Raw genomic sequence first — 26,292 nt, 5'->3', positions numbered from 1 at the left:
ATTGGATGGAAAGGAGGGTGGGGAGCAGAAGCGAAAATAGAGAAAGGGATAGTATGGCAATTGCTAGCAAGAATAGGAGCTGAGTTGTAGGATAGTATGGCAAGGGCTAGCAAGAATAGGAGCTGAGTGCAACAAAGGTGCTGAGGAGCACGAACTGACTGATAAGGGTCCCGGAGAGGCACAAGAAAATATTCTGAAGGGAAAGAACGATGACGGCACCTCCGAGCAATAGACCCAGGAATAGACACCATAGCAAAACAACGACAAGGGCACCTCTGAGGAGCTAGAGAAAGAAGAAAATCCGGAGGGGAACAGCGGGAAGGGCACCTCTGAGGGACATTTGGCACAAGAATCTACCAAGGTGGCAGAAGGTGGGGAAATGCTCGAGCAAAGGGAAGAGAAAGCTACGCATAAGGAACAAAGGGAGAAAGTTGTTGAGGGAGCAAACAAGGGAAGCACTGAGAAGCTCTCACAGAACCCTACCAAGTAGGAACTCGTGCAACAAAATGGTGGTACAACTCGGGCCACCATGCGTTGCCTTTGCCTCCCTCTCCTCTACGAAGCCTCTACCCTGTGTAGAACCATTTCCCCTTGATCTACTACTAACTCAAAATAACCATTAGGACCGGACTACCACCGAGTCCCAATGGCAAGTCCTAAGGGAGAACATGGTGCGCGTGGCACAAGCCCTTAATTTCTTAGCCAACCACTAGCTCCCTCACCAGGTACTAGAACATAATATTTTTCTATAGACACTGTACTAGGAGGAGATGATGAAGCTCTTCAAGGAGCAAGTAGCTAGCATGAGACAAGCCAAGGCCAATTTGACTATGCATAATGTAAGAATCTCTAAGAGTAACTAGACAACAGGAGGAAGTATATGACGAGATAGTCCAAAATTGCTACCAATTGCAGCAAGTCCATACCGAGCTCAAGAAGATGGACTTCGGCAATCTCCAATGCGAAGTCAAGAGACTTAAGATTGTTTTTGCCTAGTCCTAGAGTGAGTTTTTGGTTGTGGCACGGAAGAACATCCGCCTACAGCATGCGTTGAAGAACGTGCAACAAAGGTTCAATAGACAGCTCTATCAGGCAGCCTAGGATAAAATAGAGGTGCTAAAAAAGGAGAACGTTGGGTTACGTCAAGTTGCTACAAAGAATGAAAATATAAGGGAGGAGAATGCTTGATTATAGGAAAAGTTGGAGCGGTACACCCAACTTCAAACACTTTATCTCCTTCAGGCTCCCGAGACGAACATCCCAACAGGCTACCCTGAAGACAGCCACTAGACTAGGATGGTTCCTATGGTCAGGCCGGTGTGCAAGAGTTGTCACAGCCAAATAGCCAGGTGGGTACCTTAGAACCAAAGCTGACTGAAGGCGGAGGCACGTCAAAGACAAAGGCAATAGAGGGGACAATGGCCCAAGGTCTATTATTGCTAAATCCAGCAGGCCAAGCAAAGTGCAAAAGTATGGCTACACAGACTTGTTTGCAATTTTTAAGATGTCATAGTCCAAGTAAACATTTCTCCCAACACATGCAATGGGGGAGTTCAGACTGAGCAGGTTTTAGATTGCGAACCCATTTTGCCGAGGCAAGATCTCCTTGCAGATATTCTGGCTCCGAAAGTTTTGCACCAATTCTAGGTTATAACAAGATACCTATTCAATATTGGGTCTGGAGGCAAATGGAGGAAGTTGAGTTCGTTGCTCCCCCACAATCTATACATCAGGGTGTACTCGGGCTAGTGCATCCTAATATCAATCTACGACTGGGCTATAAAATCTTTCAACCATTTTGTAAAATTGCGCACCTTATGCTAGCACAATATTTTTAAGGCAGAGCGCTGGTTGATTGCTGATCAAATTTGTTAGCTACCCAAGCCTACAATCCCTTCCTATTACTCCAAAATTTTGTGGGAGCTCAAGAAACTCCTTAGTAGCCACATTACAGAAGCAGCAACAACAGCAATGCGCAATAATGGACATGACTTATGTAAGGATACACTTACTAAGTGGCAGGAGTGGGTGGTCCAACAGTATACTACAAATGTTGAGATGGCATTGGGCATCACCAAGCCACATGAAGATCCAATGGCTGAGGCATGGGGAGTTGGTTGGCTCAGCAACTTTGAGCAGCCCCTGTCAATATCAACTTGCTCTATCTGTGGCCTCCTCGAGGACAACGGAGTTTTGAGGCCAAGAACCCAACCTCTCGTCGAGCTTTAGTAGATGAAGTTGGCCCTTTCAGTCAACTAGCTTGTCCCAACCCACCACTTTGACAAAGACACCATTATTCTCGCTGGTGACGCCGTGGCTTCAACTTAGGTGCCTCTACATTCAAGCAACGATGGCTGGTGCCTGCCAATCCATGAGGACATGGCTAAGGATAGCCGAGGTGAGATGTTAGCCCTCGAGCTAGGCTAACATGGAGGTTAGCCATATCATGGAGTTTTTGACGAGGCTCAAATTCCCTCCTACCATTCTTAATCTCTTGGTGACTGTTAACCCCCAGGTGAGGCTAACACAGTAAGGTTCCAAGTACAGTCACTCGAGTGCTGACCTACTCAAAAGTGATGGAGTCTTGGACCGAGCACCGTTTTGCACCAAAGGTGCAAAAGATTATGGCAGTCAACAATAACAGCATGACAACTGAGTACTACTACACTTAGAAGGCGGTTTTGCGTAGTTAGGTGTGATGCGGTTGTAACAGGGAGCAGAGAAGAGAACAAGGGATCAGGGTGCCGACTTCTTCTCCTCTCACTTGAGCTTGCTAGGATAGGAGGCTATCAAGTGTTCATTGCAAGTTGAGACAACTTGTTTGTAATTAGATCAATACAAAGTTGATTTCCTTTGTCCATATACATCTTGATTGTGAATTGCACTCAGTATCTTTAAGTGTGTGTAACTTGGTATTCTCCCATCACCATACGGATCTCATGTGGATAGCTTTAGTAAGTTGCAATTAATCAGTATCGAGATATTGGTAAGCAATGCCCAAGTAATCGATGGTATGAAGACCTCAAGGGATCGGTTCAAACTAGCAGTGAAGAACTTGATTGGCCAAGTGAAGACCTATTTAGGATCAACACGGTTCCTCATTGGTATTCCACAATAGCCCAATATCTACGGGTTCGAGACATCCCAAGGGGATATGATCAAAGTCATAGAAGCGCAAGTTTATGATACAAGCACAATGTTTCAATATCCTAGGGGGCACACCGTATCAAAAGGGCCTCATGGGAGTGTATTAGCATTGTGTAACTGTAAAAGAAATTCCTCTAATCTTACAGGAACTCCACTAGGCTCATTAAAGCAAATGAACTAAAAGCCAAGTAGACATAACACTAAATCTTATGTGGAGTGGATTCATGTTGAATTTGGATCGTCTATAGGTCCTTTCTTGATCCCCCCTTGGGCTAAAATAATATAGTCTGATTAAAACCCATCTTAACCTCATTGATGAAAAAATCCCCCTAGGGGAAGCCTTCTAAAATCATTTCATTGCCTAATAGGCTGACATTCTCTCTCCTTGGTAATTGCAACATTTCATCGTCATTTTATTTCAGCCAAATTCCATCAAAATAGGAGTATAACCGTTATTATACATTCTAATTAGATTAGATATCAACTTAACAAATAATGAACCTAATTAAGATGGGTACACATTCATGTCCATACATAGGGCAGAGAACTACATGTGGGGAGAGGGTGGGAAGGGGGGGGTATGTATAGGGATCGAGGGCAATAGGAGTTTTGTTTTGTCATGTCTATGGCTATACATCACCATTATAAATAGAGTTGAGCATGCCTAGACCCACATTTAGAGATGTTTTACAAACCCTACCAAAGACACAAACTATGTTGGAGCGGTAAGGGCAGGTATCACCTTTTTAAGCACTATCATAAGGTATTTGTAGAAGGGAGATGTTTTGCGATTGGAGGATTCAGTTGCACATCAAAGACATGCATGTTGAGGCTAAAATTACCCAATAGAAAAAATAGTTACTGGACGTAGAGATGGTTAAGATTTGAGAAACTCACATGCTCCCCATTGGTGGTGGCCATATCGTGTTGATTATGTTATAGTTCATTTCATATATTGATGCCTTCAAGTTCTCCCCCTCATGAGAGAATCCAATCACTTAGATTTATCCTAGGGGAGGTCACTCACCACATAACATGTGTAAGCATGCACATATTTGAAATTTTAGATTTATTTGCATAATTGTTTTCCCGTCTTCCTTGGACCATCGTATGGGTATTGTAATTTTGATGTGTACTACATAATTATATTATATAAGTATTTTTAAAGCCTCCTCTTATCTATAAATGGCCCATAACTCCCCTAAATTAAACATCGCCCTTCCATTATCAAGTGTATTATGTTACATGTTGATAAAGTTACTCCTCCAAAATTTATCTTTCTCCATTCATATCAGTGACATGGAAAATGTATGTTGATGCTTAACGTTCCACCCTAGAACTTGCGATTGCTTCATCAATGATTGCATGTGCTTCACATGAGGGACTCATTGTCTCCCATATGTAGGCCAAATAGTTCCTCATTAATAACAATTTTCTTTATCATTGTACTAAAAATTCTCTACAATCTACCAATTTTGAGCAACATCTTTGAGACATGCACATGGTGGAAATAGCCCACGCCTAGAGCTCAATCCTTAATTCCCAAGGCTTTCTCATTTTTTAGCTCAAGCCTAAATTTTCTCAGATCCTTAATTGTTCGTTGCCTTCTTTTCTGATCTTGAGGCAACACCCCAAAGTATCTTCTCCATGAAAAGTAATCTGATAAATAATTGGCACGAGGGAAATTTTCCCCCATCGAATATTACCACAATAGACTCTAAGAGATCAAACCTATTGGTTTTCGAACAATTGTCCATTCTATCTCTTGACGAGTCCTCACAAAGTCTTCTCATAAACTCGTCATGATATCTGAACCACATCAACGTGTAATATTAATTGATTCTTCAACTGAGGGGAATCGGAATCAGCCACCAATGTATTCATTATTTCCTAGATGCTAAATTGGAAGACTAATTCACTTGGTATCTACCACTAGTTAAGTTTGGAAATTCAGAAAATTCCCAAATTTAGTACTAGTGGACCTAATTGACCCAATATCTACCACTAGTTAAACTAATTCGCCCAATATTAAGAAAGTCAAAGAGTGTGGTCATTACACTGCTATATATGGTGTGTTTCAACTCATATCATAGAAGTTATTGGCATATATATGGTGTGTTCCAAGAAGACCATGCAGTGATAAACAAAGTTGTGATGATTTATTATCATTGCAATGCTATCCAACTATTTGGTATTGGGAAGAAAAGTTGAGCCAGTGATTATACATTTATGTAGTGGTGGGTAATTTCCTCATGCTATCCCTTATGTGCATCATTACTCTTCCCTATCTAGCTCATTTCTTAAAATTTATAACAAGATCTACTAAACTCAAAAGCCCAAAAGACATATTGATACACAACATTATCCTAGCTAGCTCTTTCAACCATGTTCTAGGAAATTCCTTTTATTTGGTATTAATTTGCTTTGGCATTTCCATGCATTGTCATGATTATCACAGTCAAGATATTTGCAACCATGGAAAGTCCGCTCATGATAAGAGCTACTATTTACGATACTACAAAAAGGCGTGAGGTAGGGGTGGGAAGGTAAACATGAACCAACATTTATGAAATGTTGGCACTGGGGATGGAAGAAACAACAATAAAGAATGTGATTAATCAAGGTTGAATTTTTGTTTGAGTGGTGGATATACAATGATAAGGGGGGTGGAAAATGAGGGGCCTTTCTGGGTTAATCTATGGTGATTAGCAGTAGCTGGGAGCCACACCATTTTAAAAAATATGTACTTGTCCCCTTCTTGTACATCACGGGTGCAGGGCACCAAACATGTCAACATTGCAGTGCTTGATGTGACCACAGAGCCACTTCTACAGTGGTGCCAACAACCATAATGCCAATTCATCAAGAGCAAGTTGTACGAAGATTATTCTATTGCAATAAAGACTTTCAGGGGGGTCTAGCCCTTATTTATGGGCCCTAGTGTTGTGTTTTTCTCCCTACCCTTCTCTCCCATCACTCTATCTAAGTGGCAATTCATCTTCCATAATTTTAGCACGTATCTCAAGAAGTGTGCAAATTTTTTCCAAGCGCCATGTTACAGGAGGAGTTTGAGAGACAACCTCTTATTTGGCATCCCGAGATTAGAGAGAGAGGGAGAGAGAGAGAGAGAGAGAGAGAGAGAGAGAGAGAGAGAGAGAGAGAGAGAGAGAGAGATGTATTAAAGTCCTCTTGAGACCCTCTAGGATCTAACCACTTTGAAACTAAATAGCCCACTTTGAAACTAAATAGCGGTCAATTACATCAAAATTCTCACGAGTCTTTTTGTGTTGAATATTCGGTATTTTGTGTGAGAATTCGAGAACTTTGCTAGGGACCTTCCAAGCTTGTGGCGTGGCTAGATCCTTCAAATTATTTCTAGGGGAGGGATTGAAACTCACGTTGGGACCTGCAAGGAAACTGCAGTTTGGGGGTGTCGGTGTGGGTGATGTTGTAGAAGGCACTACTAGCTACGATACTACAAAAAGGCGACACTTGCACTCAGCTATGGCGACACATGTGGTCCTTTCTTCTCGGCCACCTGCCCTGTCCACATTTATCCTCATCATCCTCTGTCCAATTCGATTCCTTCCTTATATCCACCACCATCTCTATTTCCTTCTAGACATCCTTCTCGCACTCCCAATTCCAAATCTCTGCGCAGTTTCTCTCCTCCTTGTCCTCCTCCTCGTTGTGCTCATCTGCGTCTCATCCCCACCCACCATGAGCACTGAAACTGAAGGCCTCTCCAAAAGAAGCCGTGACCCCCAGGAACTCTCCTCTAAGCCTGACTATGACGACTCTAAAGATCGCAAGCTCCGCCCTGCCTCTAAGCACTCTAAGGGTGCCAGATCTCTCCTCGTCGCTGTTTCCATCCCTCTTATCCTCGGTCTCCTCGACGCCTTCTTCTTCAACCCCAACCAACCTTTTTACCAGCACCTGAAGAAGCCGTTTTGGAACCCGCCTGGCTGGTTGTTTGGGCTTGCTTGGAGCCTGCTGTATCCCACCATGGGCCTGGCATCCTGGCTTGTTTGGGTTGAAGGTGGATGGAGAAAAAATCAATTCGCCCTCGCTCTCTACTTTTTTCAGCTCACGTTAAACCTGCTGTGGCCGGCGATCTTCTTTGGGCTGCACGAAGTCGGGTTAGCGTTGCTAGATATTACTACGCTGGTGATTGTGTTGGCCGTTTCAATCAATGCTTTCAGTCAAGTGAATCCAGTGGCTGCTAATCTTCTGAAGCCATATCTCGCATGGGTAGTTTTCGCAACAGCCTTGAACTACAGTCTGTGGACGTTAAACAAGACCTAAGTTGGAAGTACAGAGACGAGCCCAACACTGAGGCGGGCGAAAAGAGGTAATTGGGCTCTTATTCGCTGATGTTCATGAGCTAGAATAAGCCGTGAGTGCATTTCTACGGATTGGGTACAGAGGCGGTGGTTGAATAAGTGTCAGTTGGATGTTTTAGTGACCTGCAGATCATTGAGGCTTTTGTGTAGCTTTAGTTAGTTGTACAGACTGTTATGTCTGTCATCTCGTGTATGCATGTTTATATCTTTATATTATAATGCACACTTTCATTCCCGTTAAAAACATTCGTGAAATGAAATTTCTCGTGACAGCGATGAAGATAAAATACAAAGCAGAAAACCCTCCAAAAAAATAAAATTTACATGTATACATACACATGGATACGTTGCCCATTGAGAGCCATGAAGTTTCCTCCCTCGACGAGAGTGGAACATAAATACGTGGGTGCTCAACCCGCTTTGGCTACCCCTCTTTAACACGTAATGTAATGTAATGACAATTTCAAAACACACACGAAACAACTAGTTTAGCCATAAATTAAAAGTATACCTCATGCTCTTTATGAGCCTATGTATAAACATAGAGAACATTATTAGCCTATGCACAAACATAGGTCTTAGCAATTGGGACCAAAACATTATTAAGCTATGCACAAACATAGGTTATTTAGTAATAAAAAGGTGAGCTACGAACCTCCCCCTTGAACCTCGCCCTTAAGATAAACAAATCTTACCCTATTAAATAAGAAAATCCATGTTGCTTTATGTATCCCCTTACCCTAGTGTGGGAAAAGAAGTTCCTTTAGTTGCAACAATCAACCCAACTCCTTTAGCACTAAAAAAATTTACGAAGTGTTTGCATTGTTTAGAAGAGCTTTGTGTAGCTCTCTAAAATGACGAGAAGTTATACTTTCGGTTAGAAATTTTAATATAGGTAGAATGGTATATTGCAAGTGGAAATATTAAGAAAAATAATAATATAGCTTACAATTGGGCATATTGTGTAAAAAAGGGTTTTTAAAAATTATGCATGAGGCAGTAACTAGTAGTAAATGTCAATGTGTGCTTATGTCAATGTATGCTTACAAGTGGGAGTATTTAGATTGAGAGTAGACGATTGGTTAGCTTACATGTGGTAGTATTTAGATTGAGAGTAGAAAAGTGGTTAGAAAAGTTGTGTATTATAAATGTCATAAAATGCATTAACTAGTAGCCATGGCAATCAATGCGAACCTTGTCTATTATTGAAATGGTGATGTTGAGCTCATGCTGACTCATGATTATTAAAAAGCAAGTATTAAACTTGATTATAATTTTGAAATCGGATGCAAAGTATTAAACTTGATTATAATTTTGAGATCGGATATTCCTTGCAGCATATTCAACAAAGGGGAGGGGAGGTGGCATATGAATTAGTAATTCGTGTGGGCGATATGTACATGTCGATTTAAGTTTTTACATAAGATAGGCTATTTCTATTGTTTGTTTGTGGCACATGAATTAGTAATTTGTGTGGGGCATATGTACGTGTTGATAAGTTTCTTCATAATATGGACTATTTTCTATTGTTTGTTTGTGTGCGTGCGTGTTTTCATAATAAAAAAAGAGTGCTTGTGTGTGCATGGTAATGAAAAGTGCTTTTTTGGGAGATTTCGAGGTCTTAACCTCGTGTGAATATATTACAGTGCCAGGTGCTTTGGGTAATTTATTAATTGAATAATTGGCAAGTTAAAGTTAGTGGAAGAGGTTTCCAAATTAAAGGAGGGATTTGCCACCAATATACTGCGAGAGGTAAATAGGTTATGCCCCTTACAAAATCTACCCTAAGGTAGGTAGGTGAGGAAATGATGATAGTTTCTAGCATTGAGCAAGCTCAGATCTTGTGGCAATTGCATTGCATCCGCCCCGCCCCCCCCCCGCCCAGCAATCTTCTCCCCGCCATGCATCTTCAATTTTTTGATGCTATCAATTTCTTGGGTTGTGTCCCCGCTAGTGTGGTAGATTGTCAATTCACCTTCTTTTTGCCATTTGTTGGACTCTGTCTTCTATTCTGAGAGTTAGTGTGTCTTTCCATATTAGAATAGAAGTGACGGTGTAAACATAATCTTGTTTTCCTTGGATTGTGTATCTAGTTGAAACTTTGAGAAGGATTCTATTAGTGTGCGCCTTCTCAAATTGTGGTTATTGGACTATGTGTTTCTCTTGGGAACTTTCCTTGTGTGGAATTTAAGTTCATTATTAGAGGTGAAATTATGCTAGAGAGGTTTGGTAGAAGGTGAAATTGTGGGGGAGAGATTCGTTGTGGGCGTTGAGAATTTTGCATGGCAATTGCATTGCATCCCCGCCCCCCCCTCCCAACAATCTTCTCCCCGCCATGCATCTTCAATTTTTTGATGCTATCAATTTCTTGGGTTGTGTCTCCGCTAGTGTGGTAGATTGTCAATCCACCTTCTTTTTGCCATTTGTTGGACTCTGTCTTCTATTCTGAGAGTTAGTGTGTCTTTCCGTATTAGAATAGAAGTGACGGTGTAAACATAATCTTGTTTTCCTTGGATTGTGTATCTAGTGGAAAATTTGAGAAGGATTCTATTAGTGTGCGCCTTCTCAAATCGTGGTTATTAGACTATGTGTTTCTCTTGGGAACTTTCCTTGTGTGGAATTTAAGTTCATTATTAGAGGTGAAATTATGCTAGAGAGGTTTGGTAGAAGGTGAAATTGTGGGGGAGGGATTCGTTGTGGGTGTTGAGAATTTTGCATCTTCCAATTCGTGCCTCACAACGAGAAGCTTTAGAAAGGAAGCTCATTTTTTTCAAGTCAAGAATCTCCATAAGGCCATCGTCCACCAATTTTCAGAACACAAGATAATAAGAATGTATTCACGTTCACAATTTGCTTTGTTTGTTGCTCTTTGAATCTTTAGTTAGTATGGAGAAGGATTCTTCTATGTTAGGACATACACTCCAGTATATTAATCGAGTTAGCACCATCTCAAGAGCATTATATCGAGGGACTTGTAGACAATGGATGATCTAATAAGAAGATGTGGGAGGTGAGTGGGTGGCTGAATACAAAATGCACACTTTTTAAATGATTTGAAAGGTCAAGGCCATACAGATTACTTTCACTTCTTTGAAAGATCTTTAAAAGTTCAAGATCATCTAGATTTACTTCCACTTCTTTTTGAAGATGAAAAACTAGTAAAGCAATGTGAGTACTATTCAACTCATACAAAATTGAAACCCAAAAATTATCCTTTAACCTTAACTCCCAGCAAACAAATGGCTCTGAAGCGAGTTTGTGAAGTCCATAGATAAAGCTACATGTTCTCTTTTGTTGAATACAAAAAGGAAATGATGGTGACATGAAAACCTTGACAACAACATAATGCACTTGGTTTAAAAAAACATGAGAATTGATAGAATATATAACACACTTGCTTTTGGCCAAATATCAATAGCGGGCGACCAACCAACATTGGTTTTTAGAATTGAATTTGGATCTCTCCCTCCACATCCATTTTGTGGACTATGTAGAGACAAAGGAGAGATCATACAAGAAAAATACATACAAGTTAATGATTTTGTTAAATTTGTTCATTAGATGATGAATGTGAAAACGTGAGGTTTTGGGATGTAAACATGGTGGATGTGAGGAGGGATGAAAGTGCAAGAGTTTTGACAAATGTGAGTACAAGACATTTACTAAGATGTCAACAATAAAGAAGAGTTGAATGACACAAAAATTGGATCTCAAACAAGAGGGATTAGAATGCTCATTGAAGAAGACGAATCCTTAAGCAGGGTGAGTGAAGAGGCTAATAATTCATCACCACCATGGAGGGAGGGAGAAGAGAGTGACCAAGAGAGTCAAAGAACCCCACGTTTCCAAATTTGTGTGAGCTATAGTAAGAACAAGGAAGTGCATCCTCACCACCATCACAAGGATGAAGATCGAATCGAGAAAAACAAGTTGAGATGGACAAATTTGGAGCCACCATCGAGCCGACCATAGGGCACTGAGGCAGCAAAAGAAAATGAAATTCAGGGTACACGAGGTAGATCCTCAATATCAGATGAGGAATTCCGTGCAAATAGTTGTAGCCTTGCAGGTTAAAACCAAGGAAGAGTTCCAACGTGAATTCAGCAAAGAAAATGTATAGTTGAAGATCAACAAGCTCAACCAAGTAAAATGCAAATTGATGTACACTTTGAAACCTGAATGAGAATCCCAAAGAATCAGCTTGACAATGTGCAAGACAAAATGGCATTGTGGTCTTGGTTGATGAGTGGCCTCACTCAAGGAGATAAAGTGCACAACATGAAGGTAATGTACCCAATGATGACGTATGATGGATTTCTCAATGGAGAAATTGCAGTGAGCGAGAAGGGGAACATGGAACCCTAGAAAAATCAAAAAGTGATGATCCAAGAAGAGGACCATAAGGAAGAAGAAGAAGAAGAAGAGGCAAACAAAAAAGGCACCAAGGTTGAGGAGGAGGAGGAGCAAAGAAACTCCTAAATGAAATTTGGCATTCCAAGCACCAAATAAAGGGTAAAGGCTTGGTGCCACGGGCGCAAATAGATGGTCATATGGCAAATGAGTGTCGATCAGGCAGGTATCATAACATTTGCAACCATTTAGATCACACAACTGAAGCACAAATGAATGGTAGACATTTACCAAGTGGAATAAGAAACAAAAAGACCCTAAAGGGGACAAAACGAAGAGCACCAACATGGCATGATATTATATGAGGCAAGGAAGGCCACACCAGAATAACAAATGGTGATTGTGGAAGAAACAACTTGGCAAGCTTCAAAAGGCATGTGATTAAGATGACCGTGCACCAACAATAGACATGGTACTGACGCAGGTGGATTGAAAGGTGGCCACAAGATCAGAAGGCGTCCTAGACAAGCTTGAATAAGGCAACAAGGTGAGAGTTTTGCTAGAGACAAGTAAACATACAAATGTGTATTTTTTGTGTTTTCAACAGTGTTGCTAGGTCACACACTCTTTGGTGAATGCATCATGACCCAAAAATCCAACATCAATGCCATACAAAGTTGAAAGAGATGGACATTTTCAAGCAAGTATGCTCATTTGTGGGGTTTGTCAACTTCTTTCAATGCTTCACCACGAAGTTCACAGGAGTAGCCAAACAACTTCATCAACTAACAAGGGCAGATATAAAGTTTGAATGGAGAAAAAGCCAAAGTGAAGCAAACGAGCTGATACGAGTTTAAATGGAGAAAAGCCCAAAGTGAAGGATTCCAAGTCCTGCAAGCGATGGTGATTTTGTTCAGGAGAACATTCAGCTCACGTACTAGATTGGGAAATCCAAGTTGAGCCAAGATGGAACCAATTGCCATTCCTAATCAAATGAGAAGCCTTGGGGAGGGTGTTGGCACTATCTACTAGGCAACCCATTCATCTTCTACATGGATCATAAGGCATTGCTATGCTAGATCAATAAAACAATCATGAAGTCATTGTTGATCCGGTGGATGCAACTACTCTAAGAATTCAACTTTGAGATCATCCACAAGACCAATTCATCACATTGTGGTGACAATTACTTGTCTCACATTGAAGATGAGAAATATGGTTAAGATATTGACGACAGTCTACCAACACTAGTCTATTCACCGTGTCAATGTACAAAGACAAGCATGATGAGAAATATAGTTAAGCAATTAACGGTGTTAATATACGGAGATAAGCATGATGATTGTCTACCAACACTAGTCTATTCATGGTGTCGATGTACAAAGACAAGCAGGATGAGATCCTTCAATATCTTTCAACGGATGTTTCTCTTGCCAGTTTTCATTTCTCGACCAAGGTCATGATAAACAACTTTCTAGATGTGGGATCATTGTGGTGCACTATCTACACAGATGTTATAAGTCACTATAAAAATAGTGATGCATGTCAATGAATCAGAAGGCCGACCTTACAAGATCAAATGCCATTGCAACCAACCTACCTGTGGAAGCCATTTCAAAAAGAGATTGGATTTCATTATTTCATTCAATATGGCCACGCATCAAGTCTAAAACAAGTATATCATGGTGGAAACCAATTATGTCAGCAAATGGGTTGAAGCAAAAGCCCTCACGAACAACATAGCTCGAAGCTATGCCAGATTCTTGTACAAGAATTTTATATGTAGATTCAGGTGTCCCCATTGAGAGAGATCATGTTTGACCAAGGGGTTTAGTTCATTAACTCAATCATCGATGTCATGACAAATGAATTCCTCATCCAATACAAGAAATCAACAATGTACTATCCACGTGCGAATGGCTAGGCCGAAGCAACAAATAGGAATCACAAACTCCAAATAGCACTATGGACCTATTGAATGGCATTCAAGGTTCATAGTGATACATACTCCAATTCGAGCTGGCATTTAATCTCAAAGCAATTCTACCAATGGAATTCCTTGTGCCAAGCCTAAGGATGGTTGTACAACACAAAAATGGCCAAGAAGGAGCCATCACAAAGAGACTAGACAAATTGTCCAATATCATTAAAGTTAAGCTAAAGGTAGCTTAGATGCAAGGCATAATCTGGAAAAGGAGAAAGGCATAGCATGACTGCCACATCACAAAACAAACCCTAAAAAACAAGATGCTCGTATTGTTACACAGTGCCCCAATAGGAGCAATGAAGCAAAATCTACATTGGACATGGTTGGAGCCATATCAAATCAAAAAATGCTTTGATAATAGGACTATCATGTTGGAGGACCTAGAAGGTAACAAAGTACCAAATCAAATCAATAGAATGAAGATCAATGTGTTTTGGCAATGTTTTGACATACGAACTATGGCTCCTTGTGGCGGTGACCTCATGCACATAGGATGATGTATGTGGAGGAAAGTAACACATTGCAATGAGATCACCATATGTCTTAACTCATATCTATGGGTTGCACATGATTCTCCTTCCGGGGCCACAAATATGAGCGGTCTCAAGTTTGACGTCAAAACAAATGACACGCCCAAGAACCTCATACCCCACTCTCTCTCATCTCCTTCCTATAGATAGACTCCCAAGTGTATCTAGCCACTCTAGGTATCCCTCTATCAAGGCTCTCATCTTAGTATAGAAGATAACATCCCTACTAGTGTATGTCTCTCAGAACCCCCTAGATCAACCACAGAGTACCATTGCAATTGCACATCTCCATGTGCAATTTGTCATGTACCCCCCTATCCCATAGATCTGACATTGTCATGTGTTGTTTTTATTTTTCTCTCCTTTTTCTTGGATGATCACCTTACCATCTCTGTATGTAACCCATTTCCTTTCCTGACTTCTTACCATTACTTGAGTCCTTCCCTCACTTCTATGCTCTTGCTGCAAGAGTGTGAGGTCATCATCGAGGTATGTCCTAGTCCCTCTAGTGCCACTCTCATTCACATGAAGTTGATCTGTTTGCTGCATTTTTGGAAATTTTCACCATGGGCATTGCTAGTGCGTCAACCCTTCTACTCTCTAGGTTTCCTCAAAAGTCAAATTATGCCCATTTTCTTAACCAATTAAACAGTCCCCATCAAAGCCTCACCTACTAGAAACCCTCTAACCAACACATTCAAGTATCTATTGTTACTCACCTTATCTTTCTCTAAAGCATATGATATGATTCCTTTTTAGGGGCTTCAACATGGTTGTATGCCATCCTTCACAATCTCATTGTATTTTGCCTACATAATCCTCATGGCTTTCATTTTATTTTGCATTGCTATTTGAGTGTCACCTACTAACAGCCCTCTAACCTACACATTCAAGGATTTGTCGTTCTTCCCCTTATCTTTCTCTACAGCATCTAATATGAGTGGTTTTTAGGGGCTTCAACATGATTATATGCCATTCCCTTCACAATCTAGCTGTATTTTGCCTACATAATCCTCATGGCTTTCATTTCCTTTTTGTGTTTCTATTTTAACTGCTCCATTTTTGCCTCAAGTGTACCCTTCATCTCTTTGAGTTTCTTCATCTTAGCTTCCATGAATTGTATTTACCCCTTTATGCTGGTCCTTTCCATCCATTATGCCTCTTCTTTCTCCCACTATTATCTTTTATTCTTCTATTTTTTCATCCCTATTATACCTTTACCTCCTACTTATTTACCTTAGCAAAGACTTTGTCAATGTGTGCTTTTTCAGCTATCAATGCCATGCTGTGGCTTCCAAAAACAAGTGGCCATGCCCTGTTCAAGGGCATGTTTCCTCATGTGTCCTCGACATAGCCCCATGTCATCATGGTGAGGCATCCACACACACAACCAAGGGGCCGAGCACACCCCTAAGGTCATGAAATCTTTCTCTTTCCTACTCTTAGCCGTGGGGAATTCACATTGATAGTAGAGGGACCAAGCAAACCCCTACCGGGGCATGCAATCTTGCTCTTCATATTTCCTACATAGCGATAGAGGGGCCTTGGCTAGTAAAGGGCCTAGCTCAATAGCATTTTGCAGGGCAAGGGAGGAATATGGAGAGTTAGAGGGCAGAGGAACTAGGGAGCTACAATGGGGGGAGGAGAGTAGGCAAGGTCTAAGGGATTGGAGAGGGAGGATAGCTATGAGGGAGGAGTAGGGGAAGCTATAATAGTACGCAGCGTAGGGGAGAGGCAGGGTACCTGAGAGAGGGGGAGCTACGAAAGGAGGGAGGAGGCAAGGATAGCTATTAACATAGGTAAATATAGGGAGGAGGGAGGGGGAGCTGAAAGATAGTATAGAGAGAGAGAGAGAGAGAGAGAGAGACAAAGACAGAGACAGAGAGACAGAGAGAGGGGGGGGTGCGGCGGGAATTCAATGACATGTTTACTAAGAACTACATACTTAGAATTGAAGAACCTAGAGTCTTCCACATTAGTCTTTTCATCCTTAACAAAAAACATTAAAAACACCTTTCTAAAAAGAAGGGTATGAATGCTCACTCCCCCTCCCTATTAAATAGCTATTAATTGATCAAATTTTAGTGAATATAATAAGTAACTTCTAAAAAATGTGTGGGAGTTAGCAAAAACTATGGTAAAAGCATGGAGATGTGTCTACTTTTACTTAGAAATAAATGAATTAATACATCTTATTTACACCAGCAAACCAACATTTTAATTGTTGGTTTGCAAGTAGAGTTAGAACCATTTTGTAAATAGTAGCTTATCTATGAAAAAGTGAATACAAAAAATTTAAATATGCACATTTTGGTGTACACTTTTTTTTAAACAAAAATAAGGAAAAAAAATTGTTTGCTTTTTAATTATTACCACCATAAGGACCCAACTACTAAGATTTTCTTTGGAGAAAAAATCCAAAAGCTCATATGATTACTCAATGAGAATTTTAGTACGTTTCCATGAAAAGCCTTGGTTATATGGTGTAGATCATTTTTCATTCCAAAAATCACCCAATACAAAAAAATATAGCATTGTATCACATGATTGATGCTCTCCTTACCATCTATAGCCCCATAGCCAAGGTGTTCTCAATGATGTGTGTTTTACCTCCAAATTTTTTGCTTTACTTTAAAATGAAATTTTAAAGTTAGAAACATTGCAAATAATCATTTCATGTACAAAAAAATTGGCCAAAATTGAAAGTGCTATGTTAAAATTCATGATAACTTTATTATACAATTGTTCTCTAGCAACTACCTAATCCTTGAATGCCCATTTGACTATGTCCATCTAGCTATCACAATGAAAAACCACAAAGCATCATAGAGATGCAGTATTCACTTTCCAACAAGACTTATAAGCTCATAGCTTTTGCAAGCCTTCTCATCAAAAGTTGAGGGGGATGTTAGCAATCATGAGAGTATAACCTTGTTTGGGCACAAGTGTTTCTAGCTCATTGCAATCTCTATGAATGACTATGTATATGCAATCTCTACAAATGACTATGTATATGGATTGGGCTTCTTGTCATCTCATGAATATGTGCAAAGAGAACCATCCACCTCTATTGAGAGTCGCTTTTCACATCTTGCATTCTCTTCTTTTGCACAAGCTACGAGTTACATAGCCATTAATATAACCTTTGCCACATGAATATTTCTATATTAAAGAAATTTAAAAATTAGATTTTTTAACCCCATAAGGAAAATTAAATGGAAGAATATTTTTCATCAATCAGTAAGCTCCCATCAGTAGTAGGCTACACAACCCCATATATAAAATTATAAGATTTGATAAATGGATATTTTCAAGAATTGGATACTAAAATACATACCAATGCCATTAAAAATGGGGTGGGGCTTTCTCTTTTGCTTAAGTCCTAATAATCATGAACCACTATCTCCCCATGAATAAACATTTCACTTTCGAACCACTTGTTGTTGGATCTACATGTGTATTTTATTCCTATAATCAAAAAATAACCACATTTATAAGCAAATAGTCAAAATTAACTCCATATTTCATGCCTAAAACCTAAAGTAACCACATAGTTAAAGTTTAGAATATGGCATCATGACTTACTCTTAAATTTCTATTTGCATTTCTTCCATTCTCAAGGCACCAAAAGCCACTCATCTCAAAATAGATTTTATGATCTCTTCATCTTGCAAGCCTCACTTACTCTTCTAAAGATTAAATTTCATAGGGATTGCATGGGTGCATTGTGCTCCTTATCTTTGGAGTGATTGTTCTTGGGGATCACCTCCTTCTCTACCCTTTGCTTTTGTGGCTATTTGTTTTTATAAAAAATAGACTCTATTAATTTCTAGATCTCATCAATATGAAATGCCAACTAGAATAATTTATCATTTTTTTAAGGGCTTCTTGAGTTCTACTTGTGTCATTCATAGTCACTGCCAAAGTAGTCTTAATGGTTTAAATGTGAAATCATGTGTCACATTCATCCTGTCTATGTGACATGTGATAACTCCTTGATAACTCATTATGATGCAATCTAATTGTCTCAACAATGCTAAGGAAATTCTTGTTATCATTATTTTTAATGTGATCCAAGGCAAGAAGCTTTTCCTTTTTATCAATGCTTGCATATATCAACCTTTTACAAAACTATAAAGGTTATCAATATGAGTCATCTAAAGGATCAACCATCACAAGATGTCTCACAATCTTTGTCTAGACTTGTTCATATCCATGTCTTTAAGTTTCATTTTAGTACCTGATGAGGAACAGCCAAGGGGAGGGGGAGGGGTAGGGGCAGGTTGGAGGTTAGCTTAAATTATATTAATTTACGATAGGGGCTTTAGCTTAGGTTAAATTTTAATTAAATCACCAATGAATTTTTTCAAAGAATCATGCAAATTTTGTAACTTTTGTCAATCCAATCCAAATTCAAAATGCCTAAAACATAAAATTACAAACCTAATGCCAAAAAGTTTGATGCAAATCCGATGCTCGAGCACAAAATTAAAGAATTTTAAGAATTAGTAGAGCCATTAGAATTGAAAATATGACAATAGACAAGCAAACAAAAAAGGAATCTACTGGAAATGGTGCAACAGATAAAGGGGAAGGAGAGAGAGAGAAAGAGAGAGAGACCACTTTAAAATTTGCATTTAAGTCCAATGAAGAAGAGAAGCCACATTCAAGTCTTCATTCAAGTCCAATGAAGAAGAGAAGCCACATATCAACATATTGTCCAATAGGAAAAATGCACTTCCACAAATTCGAAATTGATATGTGTGTGTGTGTGTGTGTGTGTTGGGGGTGGAGGGGTTTTTCATGCAGACACATTCCCACATTATAATATCATCATATGTGTGTGTGTGTGTGTGTGTGTGTTGGGGATAGAGGGGGTTTTCAAGTAGACACATCCCCACATTATAACATCATCATGAGGTTGATCAAGGGAGCTAGTTAGGAGCCACTAAGAGAATGTTCCCATGCCAACGAGAATGCATGTTTCTCGACAGTCAAATGCCACGCCAGAGAAATGTTAGCTCATGTTCTCGTGTGTCTACGGCATATGCCCAGCTGCTCGATGCTTGGATGTCAAACGTCCACCTGTTGCTGCAACCTGAGAGGAACTTGGATTAGATGGTTCCTCAACACTAGAATACTTCTGAGGTGCATCCTCATCCTCATCCTTATGAAGTTAGCATTTGATCCCCTGCTTCAAAGATTCCAAATACTAGCAGTCATTCACAAGAGTCATTAAGGGATCAAACGTCTTCATTAAGGGAATCAAACGCCTTCATTAAGCGAACCAACTGCAAGAATCATCTTGCTACTATTGAAATTGTCCCTTTGCATACTTTTCTAAAAAATAAGAGGTTGACTTTGGATGATTTAATCCATGTCCCTCCCTGTGGTTCCTCCTAAGTTTTGATTTTTTTTGCCTCATGACTCACAGTTGTAACATTTTAGCTTTTGTACTTCATGGTGGGTTTTCCCTCTTAGGTTTTCCACATAATAATATAAAGTATTACTACAAGAATGTGTGTGTGTGTGTGAAGACTTGACAAAACCCTGTTTCATAGTGAAATGAAAATAATTTTGGTAATGGACACAAAAGCAAAAACTACTATGAAACATTACAAAAAAACCAAGAGGTATACAATTTGCAAAAGGTTTGTAGAATGTTTGACTATAAAAACAAGTTTAACTTTGATAAATTGTAGCAAGCGTCACTTTTATTGAAGAGGGGAGTCTGCTTACCTGCCACTTTTATTGAAAGACATGGTCAGAACCAGCTTAAACCTTAGTTGGGAAAAAGTTGGGAAGACAGGTGTCATAAACACCCCTCCCTTGCTATTGGAGTCACAATTAAAATAGAAGCTTAACTGCAACTTATAAAGCAAGTGTATGAGTGTAAATTTGATTGGAGCGAACATGTGCTTAAGGAAAGAGTGTACAAGTAAGGCAAATTGTCTTGCAATTATTAAATAGGGAAAAAGTTATAATGGATGAAAATAAAAGGAAAAAAAGGGGGTGTGATGAAGTAGATATGAAAGAGTATGGAAAAAGTATGGAAAGAAGATTGACTACAAAAAAAGATGGGATAGATAAGAACCAAACTAAGTCTTCCAAGTAATATTAAAGAGGATAAATAAGGAATCCAATTGATGGTGAAGGAATATAAGATGCAAATTATAGTCCCAATATCATAGAAGGTTTTTTTTTTTTGGGGGGACGGAAGAAAAAGCTAACTTTGAGAATTAACATTTTCGGGAAAGTAATTAGAAAAGGTTTAAAAAATTTTCAAACAAAAGAGTGTGAGTAATGTAAAGGTATTAGGAAGGGGAGAGGTGTAACAATGGAAAGTATTAAAAAAAGACATCAAATAAAGGAAAAAGAAATAATGAGAGGGGGGTAATTATAATAAAACCTTTGAATCCAAGTATTTGAAGGCAAGAACCAATCTTTTGTTGGGCCTATAGGAAAAAGGGCAACAAGTCTATGAGATTCTCTCTTTCCCTCTACATTTGCCCTTATCTATTTTGTATTGTGTTCATGATGCCATCCACAATTTTACCACTAGGATCCCCTTGTGTCCCTCTTGGTTGAATGCCTCCTCTCAATTTCCCCAATGTTTTTGAAAACATAGTTGACAGTGAATTTCATATAATATAATCTAAATGAACGTACTCCTCTAAATAACACCCAATCCATAAGATTATAAATTGATTTTTTTTTTTTCAATGGAAACCACAACAAGGTGAAGATAACAACTAAAAGCACACAAAAAATCACATTAACTTAAAATGCAAGTTATTAGAACCAAAAAATACTCTTTTAGTTCACAAGAGCAACAAAATTTCCATATCTATATGAAAACTGGCAAATTTCATATAAAAACAACTCATACGTATGCATAGCAATAGTAAACAAAGTGTATTCAATAGTAAACAAAATAATACATTTTGAATAAATTTTCATGAAGACTTTATCTTTTTCATACACAACATGCTAGCATCTAATAAATAAAACTAAAAGAGTTAGATCTTCGTGGAAGGCTAAATAGAAAAAGGCCTCAAGCACTCAAAATATAGCACTAAAATAAACAATCAATCTTGAAAGAGATGTTGGAATGGGGACTATAGGGGGAAAAAACCATGATAGAAGCAAGCGTCCAAATAGAAAAAAGACTCAAGCATCCAAAATATAACATAAAAACAAATAATATTTGTTCATATCCATGAGATTGATAAGCTACTTTTACTAAAATTCTAACATCTAGTAAATGAATTGTAGCCCAAGATGGGGCCGAAATGGACCACTACTATGCTAGCATCTAGCATACCACATGGCTCTTATAAATCAAGCATGGCCTTTATACTAGATACTAGTTTCTAGCATATGGGTTGCAGATACTATGCTAGTATCTAACATATGGGTTCTTTAATAAAAAATGGATACTAGAATCCAAAATATGATTCAAATTGCCTATATATGCATGCAAAAGGGCATGCGGGAAAAAGAAAGAAGCTTACCAATTGCTCTTTTTCTTACATTAGTGGTGGCTCGTGCCATCTGGCTCTCCAGATTGGGCTTTTAGCTTGATATTACTTGAGTGATCCATGCACATAATTTGTGGTATATATGAACTTAGTACATGTTGTGTGGGAATGCCTTTGATTTTAAAAGAAATCTTGGATGATTTTTCATTGTTTTTTCTTTAGGACTGTGAATCCTTAGCTTTTGTACTACTCTCATTTACCATCTATAAACATACCACTTTGTGGGTGTTAGCACTTGGTATACATGTCGTACAATAAGTGTTCGAGATCCACCCTAGTTTGTCTTGTAAAATCCTATGAGGAAAAGGTTAGTTCATAACTCAAATTCTTGAGATATTTTAATCTTCTTTTTATGATTTCCTAGCTTGCCTTGGCATTTGCATGAATTGTTTAAGTCCAACTGAGAAACACATACCAAGTCTTGATAGCATCAATCAATACAGAAAGTCTTAATAAGAGACGTGTATTAGATCTTGATGCCATTCTCTTTTTCTTTTTTTTTTTCCCACTACATGTATAATGGGTTAGATTCTCAAAAAGCATCATGTTGTGTCTCTTTTAGAGTAGGTATACTCATATATTTGGGCATGCCAACTTCTTTTACATTGCTTTCAAAGTGTGCTTCCACATGTGTACATGTGTGCGTGCATGTGCACGTGCACGTGCACGTGTGCGTGTGTGTTGGGGGGGTGAAAACACACACATGCGTGCATGCATGCATGTTTGTGCAGACAATTATATCATTTTCGCATATGAGAATCAATTAGCTCAAACAAAAAACCTAGCTTTACTTCTTTTAGAGTAGAATCAAAAATCAAAACAACTTACTTAAAATCTTTAGGCATAGATTAGAACCAGACTCAATTGCTTCAGGTGCAAGCCATTTTGGAGCTATAATTAGTGATGTAGGATTTCTCTTTGATTAAATCCATGATAGAAGTGAAAATTAGAGTCACTATAAGAAATGACTCACAACAATAGACAAGGAAACTGTTGGAATAGGGCTGGTCACCTCCCCATCCATGAGCCCCCAAATGAGGAGTGCATCAGGAGGGTGAACCATAGAATAAAAGGATTGAAGATGAAGCTGCCACATGGGCAATAAATAGGCTGCCATGTGGGTACCACAAAGAAATAGGTACTTGGTAGATGGTGCAACTCTTGGAGGACAGATCTCGGTGGATGGTGATGCCATGAGGCTGTCCACGGTGGAGAGAACCCAATTGTGCATGGAAAACAACAAGAAAAGGCTACAAAGAGGCAATGATGATATCAACCTTCATATGGACATCTACGCATGCTGTACGAAGTAGTTTGGAAGGGCTCTAGGCCCTAAAGAAGACTTTAATAGGTGCAAAATTGAAGCAACATGGAGGCACCTAGATTGCACAAGGTTGTGAGAGCCAAATAGGTTTGAAGGGGGTCGGGTGTGGGCAGGCCTCCCTAGGGCCAATGGGAGCCTACCACGTGGCCAGGAAAGGCTAGGCAACCCTCAAAGAATTTGCCCCACCAGAGGGATTTTGCAGAGCAAGAAGTTAGTGGGGGGGGAAATAATTGGGTCAACCCAATTTCCCCTACCAGGTAGGCCAGTGTGGGGGGCATTCAACCCTATATAAAGAAGGCATTTGGGCCTCACTTGGCATACACCAGAGTAGCAACAAAGCCAACAAATTGGAGCAATAGGAGTAGGCTTCCTACAACTAGGAGGAGCAAGAGGGGCTAACGACTGCAGAAAAAGAGCTTGGAAGGGCTGCATATCTAGGCTAACATTCAAGGTAGTAATGTGCGGGGATCGACACACAGTGACAAAGTCTACAGAAGGTCTGAGAGGACCATGCGGGCTCAAGGATCTAGAGTTGCCAATGTGATATTAGTATGACTTTAGGTAAGATCAGAGGACGATGGTTTGGTGGGACTAAGCCTCTCTTTTGTATTGTGTCCATTTGAGGACAAAAATATATCTCTTGTGGTACTATATCTCTCTTGCTTCATAGTCTATTTACTGGCTTGCACACACACACATGGTTGTGAAGTATGCATAAGGAAATAATTTTTTGGACTCTATAGGATGCTCTTAATTCTTCCACTCCTACAAGATACCCTCTATATAGATTCATTTCTAACATGGTATTAGATACTTGATTGAAAGTTCATAGGAAATGGAGTTTGAAGTCAAGGACCTTGCTGAAGGATGACCTTGATTCATTGCTCGAGGGAATCTACTTCGACATCTAAAGAATTCTACCCATGTGGGAGGCTCAGGTTTAGACAGGTGTACGACACTCTTACCCTATCCCTTTCCAGTTCATTGTCATGGCCAACAGATACCAGATCCCTAATTTTGGTGACATGGGCGTGTGGGAGATTGCAACGAGGAGAGGGTTGATGCCTCAATCCACTATGAGGACTCCAGTCATAGCAATTGCAGCAGCGGTGACTACACTGACAAACCTTGAATTAGTGAGAGCATGGCATATCCGTGATGCAGAGACCTTGGCTATCATTGTGGGCATCCCAACAGATGTAGTGCTTCCACCTAGCATGGATGAGAGAGATTTAGTACATAATCACGTCACCAAGATGAAGGTGGTACAGGATCAACACAACAGGCGACAGTTGTCAAAAAACAAGATCGACTAGGATGGCTAGGCTATTGCTGGAATGCTCCTGTATGGCATGAGCATGGATGAGAGAGATTTAGTACATAATCACATCACCATGATGAAGGTGGTGCAAGATCAGCTGGTGACTCTGATGATTGGAGGGCAGAGGGCGGCACCCTTGACGTTCGAGGAGCTAGTTCCATTGCTTTTGCCCCAAAAGGATCAGGAGAACAAATATGATGGAAATTATGATGAAGCTCTAGTAGCTCAAGACAAGAGCAAAGGCGAGGATAAGGGTAAGCCTGGGAAAGGCAAGCCCAAGAAGGACAAAATTGATGATCGAGCGGACTCTTCAAATGAAGACAACAAGAAGAAGAGAAGAAAGATAAGAAATGCTTCTATTGTGATGAGCTAGGACATTTTGCTAAAAATTGTAAAAAGAAGAAGGCTAATCAAAAGAAGAAGGCAGCCAGCTCAGAGTATAAGGAGTCCAAAGGGTGTTATGGTCAGGATGTCCGACATTGAGAAAGAGGATTCAAAAACTTTTGTGAAAGTGGGACAGTGATGAGTGCCTAGAACTATCTAGGTACTTGGCTAGTGTTGTTGACACATAATTCTTCGATAGGACCTAAGGACTCAGAGTCAAATGGATGTTGTGACTTAGAGGGTAACACCGCAAGACTACACATAGATACTTATGGTCCAAGTAATTTGAAGCTATGCTTGGGTTTTGATTTACTAAGTATGTTATTTGGTTACAAACTTTGCCAGATGAAGGACAGGTTGAAATAGACCATGAAACACACTATTCGAAAAAATTGGACTTGTGCAAAGTCCAATTTTAAAAATGTATTAAAAAAAGTCCAAAAAATATGAATACCTTCTTAATGTTGTTTTTAAAGTTAGAACATCAATAGATGGCCTATTCTCTTAGAAAGGTGGTGTACATATACACCTTCTTGGTGTAAAAATACACCTTCTTAAGAGAGAGAGAGAGAGAGAGAGATGTGTGTGTGTGTGTGTGTGAGAGAGAGAGAGAGAGTATTGATCCTTTCCCCCGTCCGCAACCTATTGCGTACACAATAGGTTGGGGGCACGATTGCGGGAGGCATCTCCCTCTCCCCCCCCAAACCTATTGTGTATGCAATAGGTTGGGGGGGAAGGGGGGAAGTTAGCAATTCGCCCTCTCCCTCCCCCCAACCTATTGCGTACACAATAGGTTGGGGGATGGCAATACCCCCTCCCCCCCTCCCCTCCCCCTCCCCCTCCCCCTCCTCCATCCCTCCTCCCCTACCTCTCCCCTTCCTCTCTCCCTCCACAACCTCCCTCTCCACCTCCTAACCTCTACCTCCCACAATCGGCAACACCAAGAGAGAGAGAGAGAGAGAGAGAGAGAGAGAGAGAGAGAGAGAGAAAGAGAGAGAGAAGAGGGATGGAGAGCAATGACAAGGAGAGAGAGAGAGAGAGAGAGAGAGAGAGAGAGAGAGATCATTGGAAATCAAAAACAAATTTCAAAAAACTTATTAGTTGGATGTTGTTGCGTATGCAATAGGCTGGAAAGCAATTCACCTATTCTAACATTTTGAAAACATTTCCAATTTGTGAACTGGGTTGAGATGAGGAGAGAACCAAGACTATTGAAGAATGAAGGAGGGACAGAAGGTTATGCTACTTATACTTATCCAAACTAAAAGGCTACCCTAAAACCTAATTTTTTCTCGCCTCCCATAAAAACCCTACTCCCTCCGAATTTTCAAATCTTCCTCCTCCTCCTCCTCTCCTTTCCCTCAT

The 26,292-nt window shown here is 39.8% G+C and overlaps 1 protein-coding gene across 1 annotated transcript; it reads left to right on the top strand.

The window, feature by feature from the left end:
• Positions 1 to 6,683: 6,683 nt before the first annotated feature.
• Positions 6,684 to 7,728, top strand: LOC147881912 (uncharacterized). Its single transcript, XM_087401870.1, has one exon. The coding sequence runs from the start codon at positions 6,868 to 6,870 to the stop codon at positions 7,450 to 7,452; it is 585 nt and encodes a 194-aa protein (XP_087257996.1). The 5' UTR covers positions 6,684 to 6,867; the 3' UTR covers positions 7,453 to 7,728.
• Positions 7,729 to 26,292: the final 18,564 nt, after the last annotated feature.

Source organism: Dipteris shenzhenensis, chromosome 30, assembly GCF_047967505.1.
Source record: "Dipteris shenzhenensis isolate YYH24624 ecotype China chromosome 30, Dip_SZ_1.0, whole genome shotgun sequence".
Classification (NCBI taxonomy): domain Eukaryota; kingdom Viridiplantae; phylum Streptophyta; class Polypodiopsida; order Gleicheniales; family Dipteridaceae; genus Dipteris; species Dipteris shenzhenensis.
Note: the sequence above shows the minus strand (reverse complement) of the source record. Positions and strands in the feature narration are given on the sequence as shown.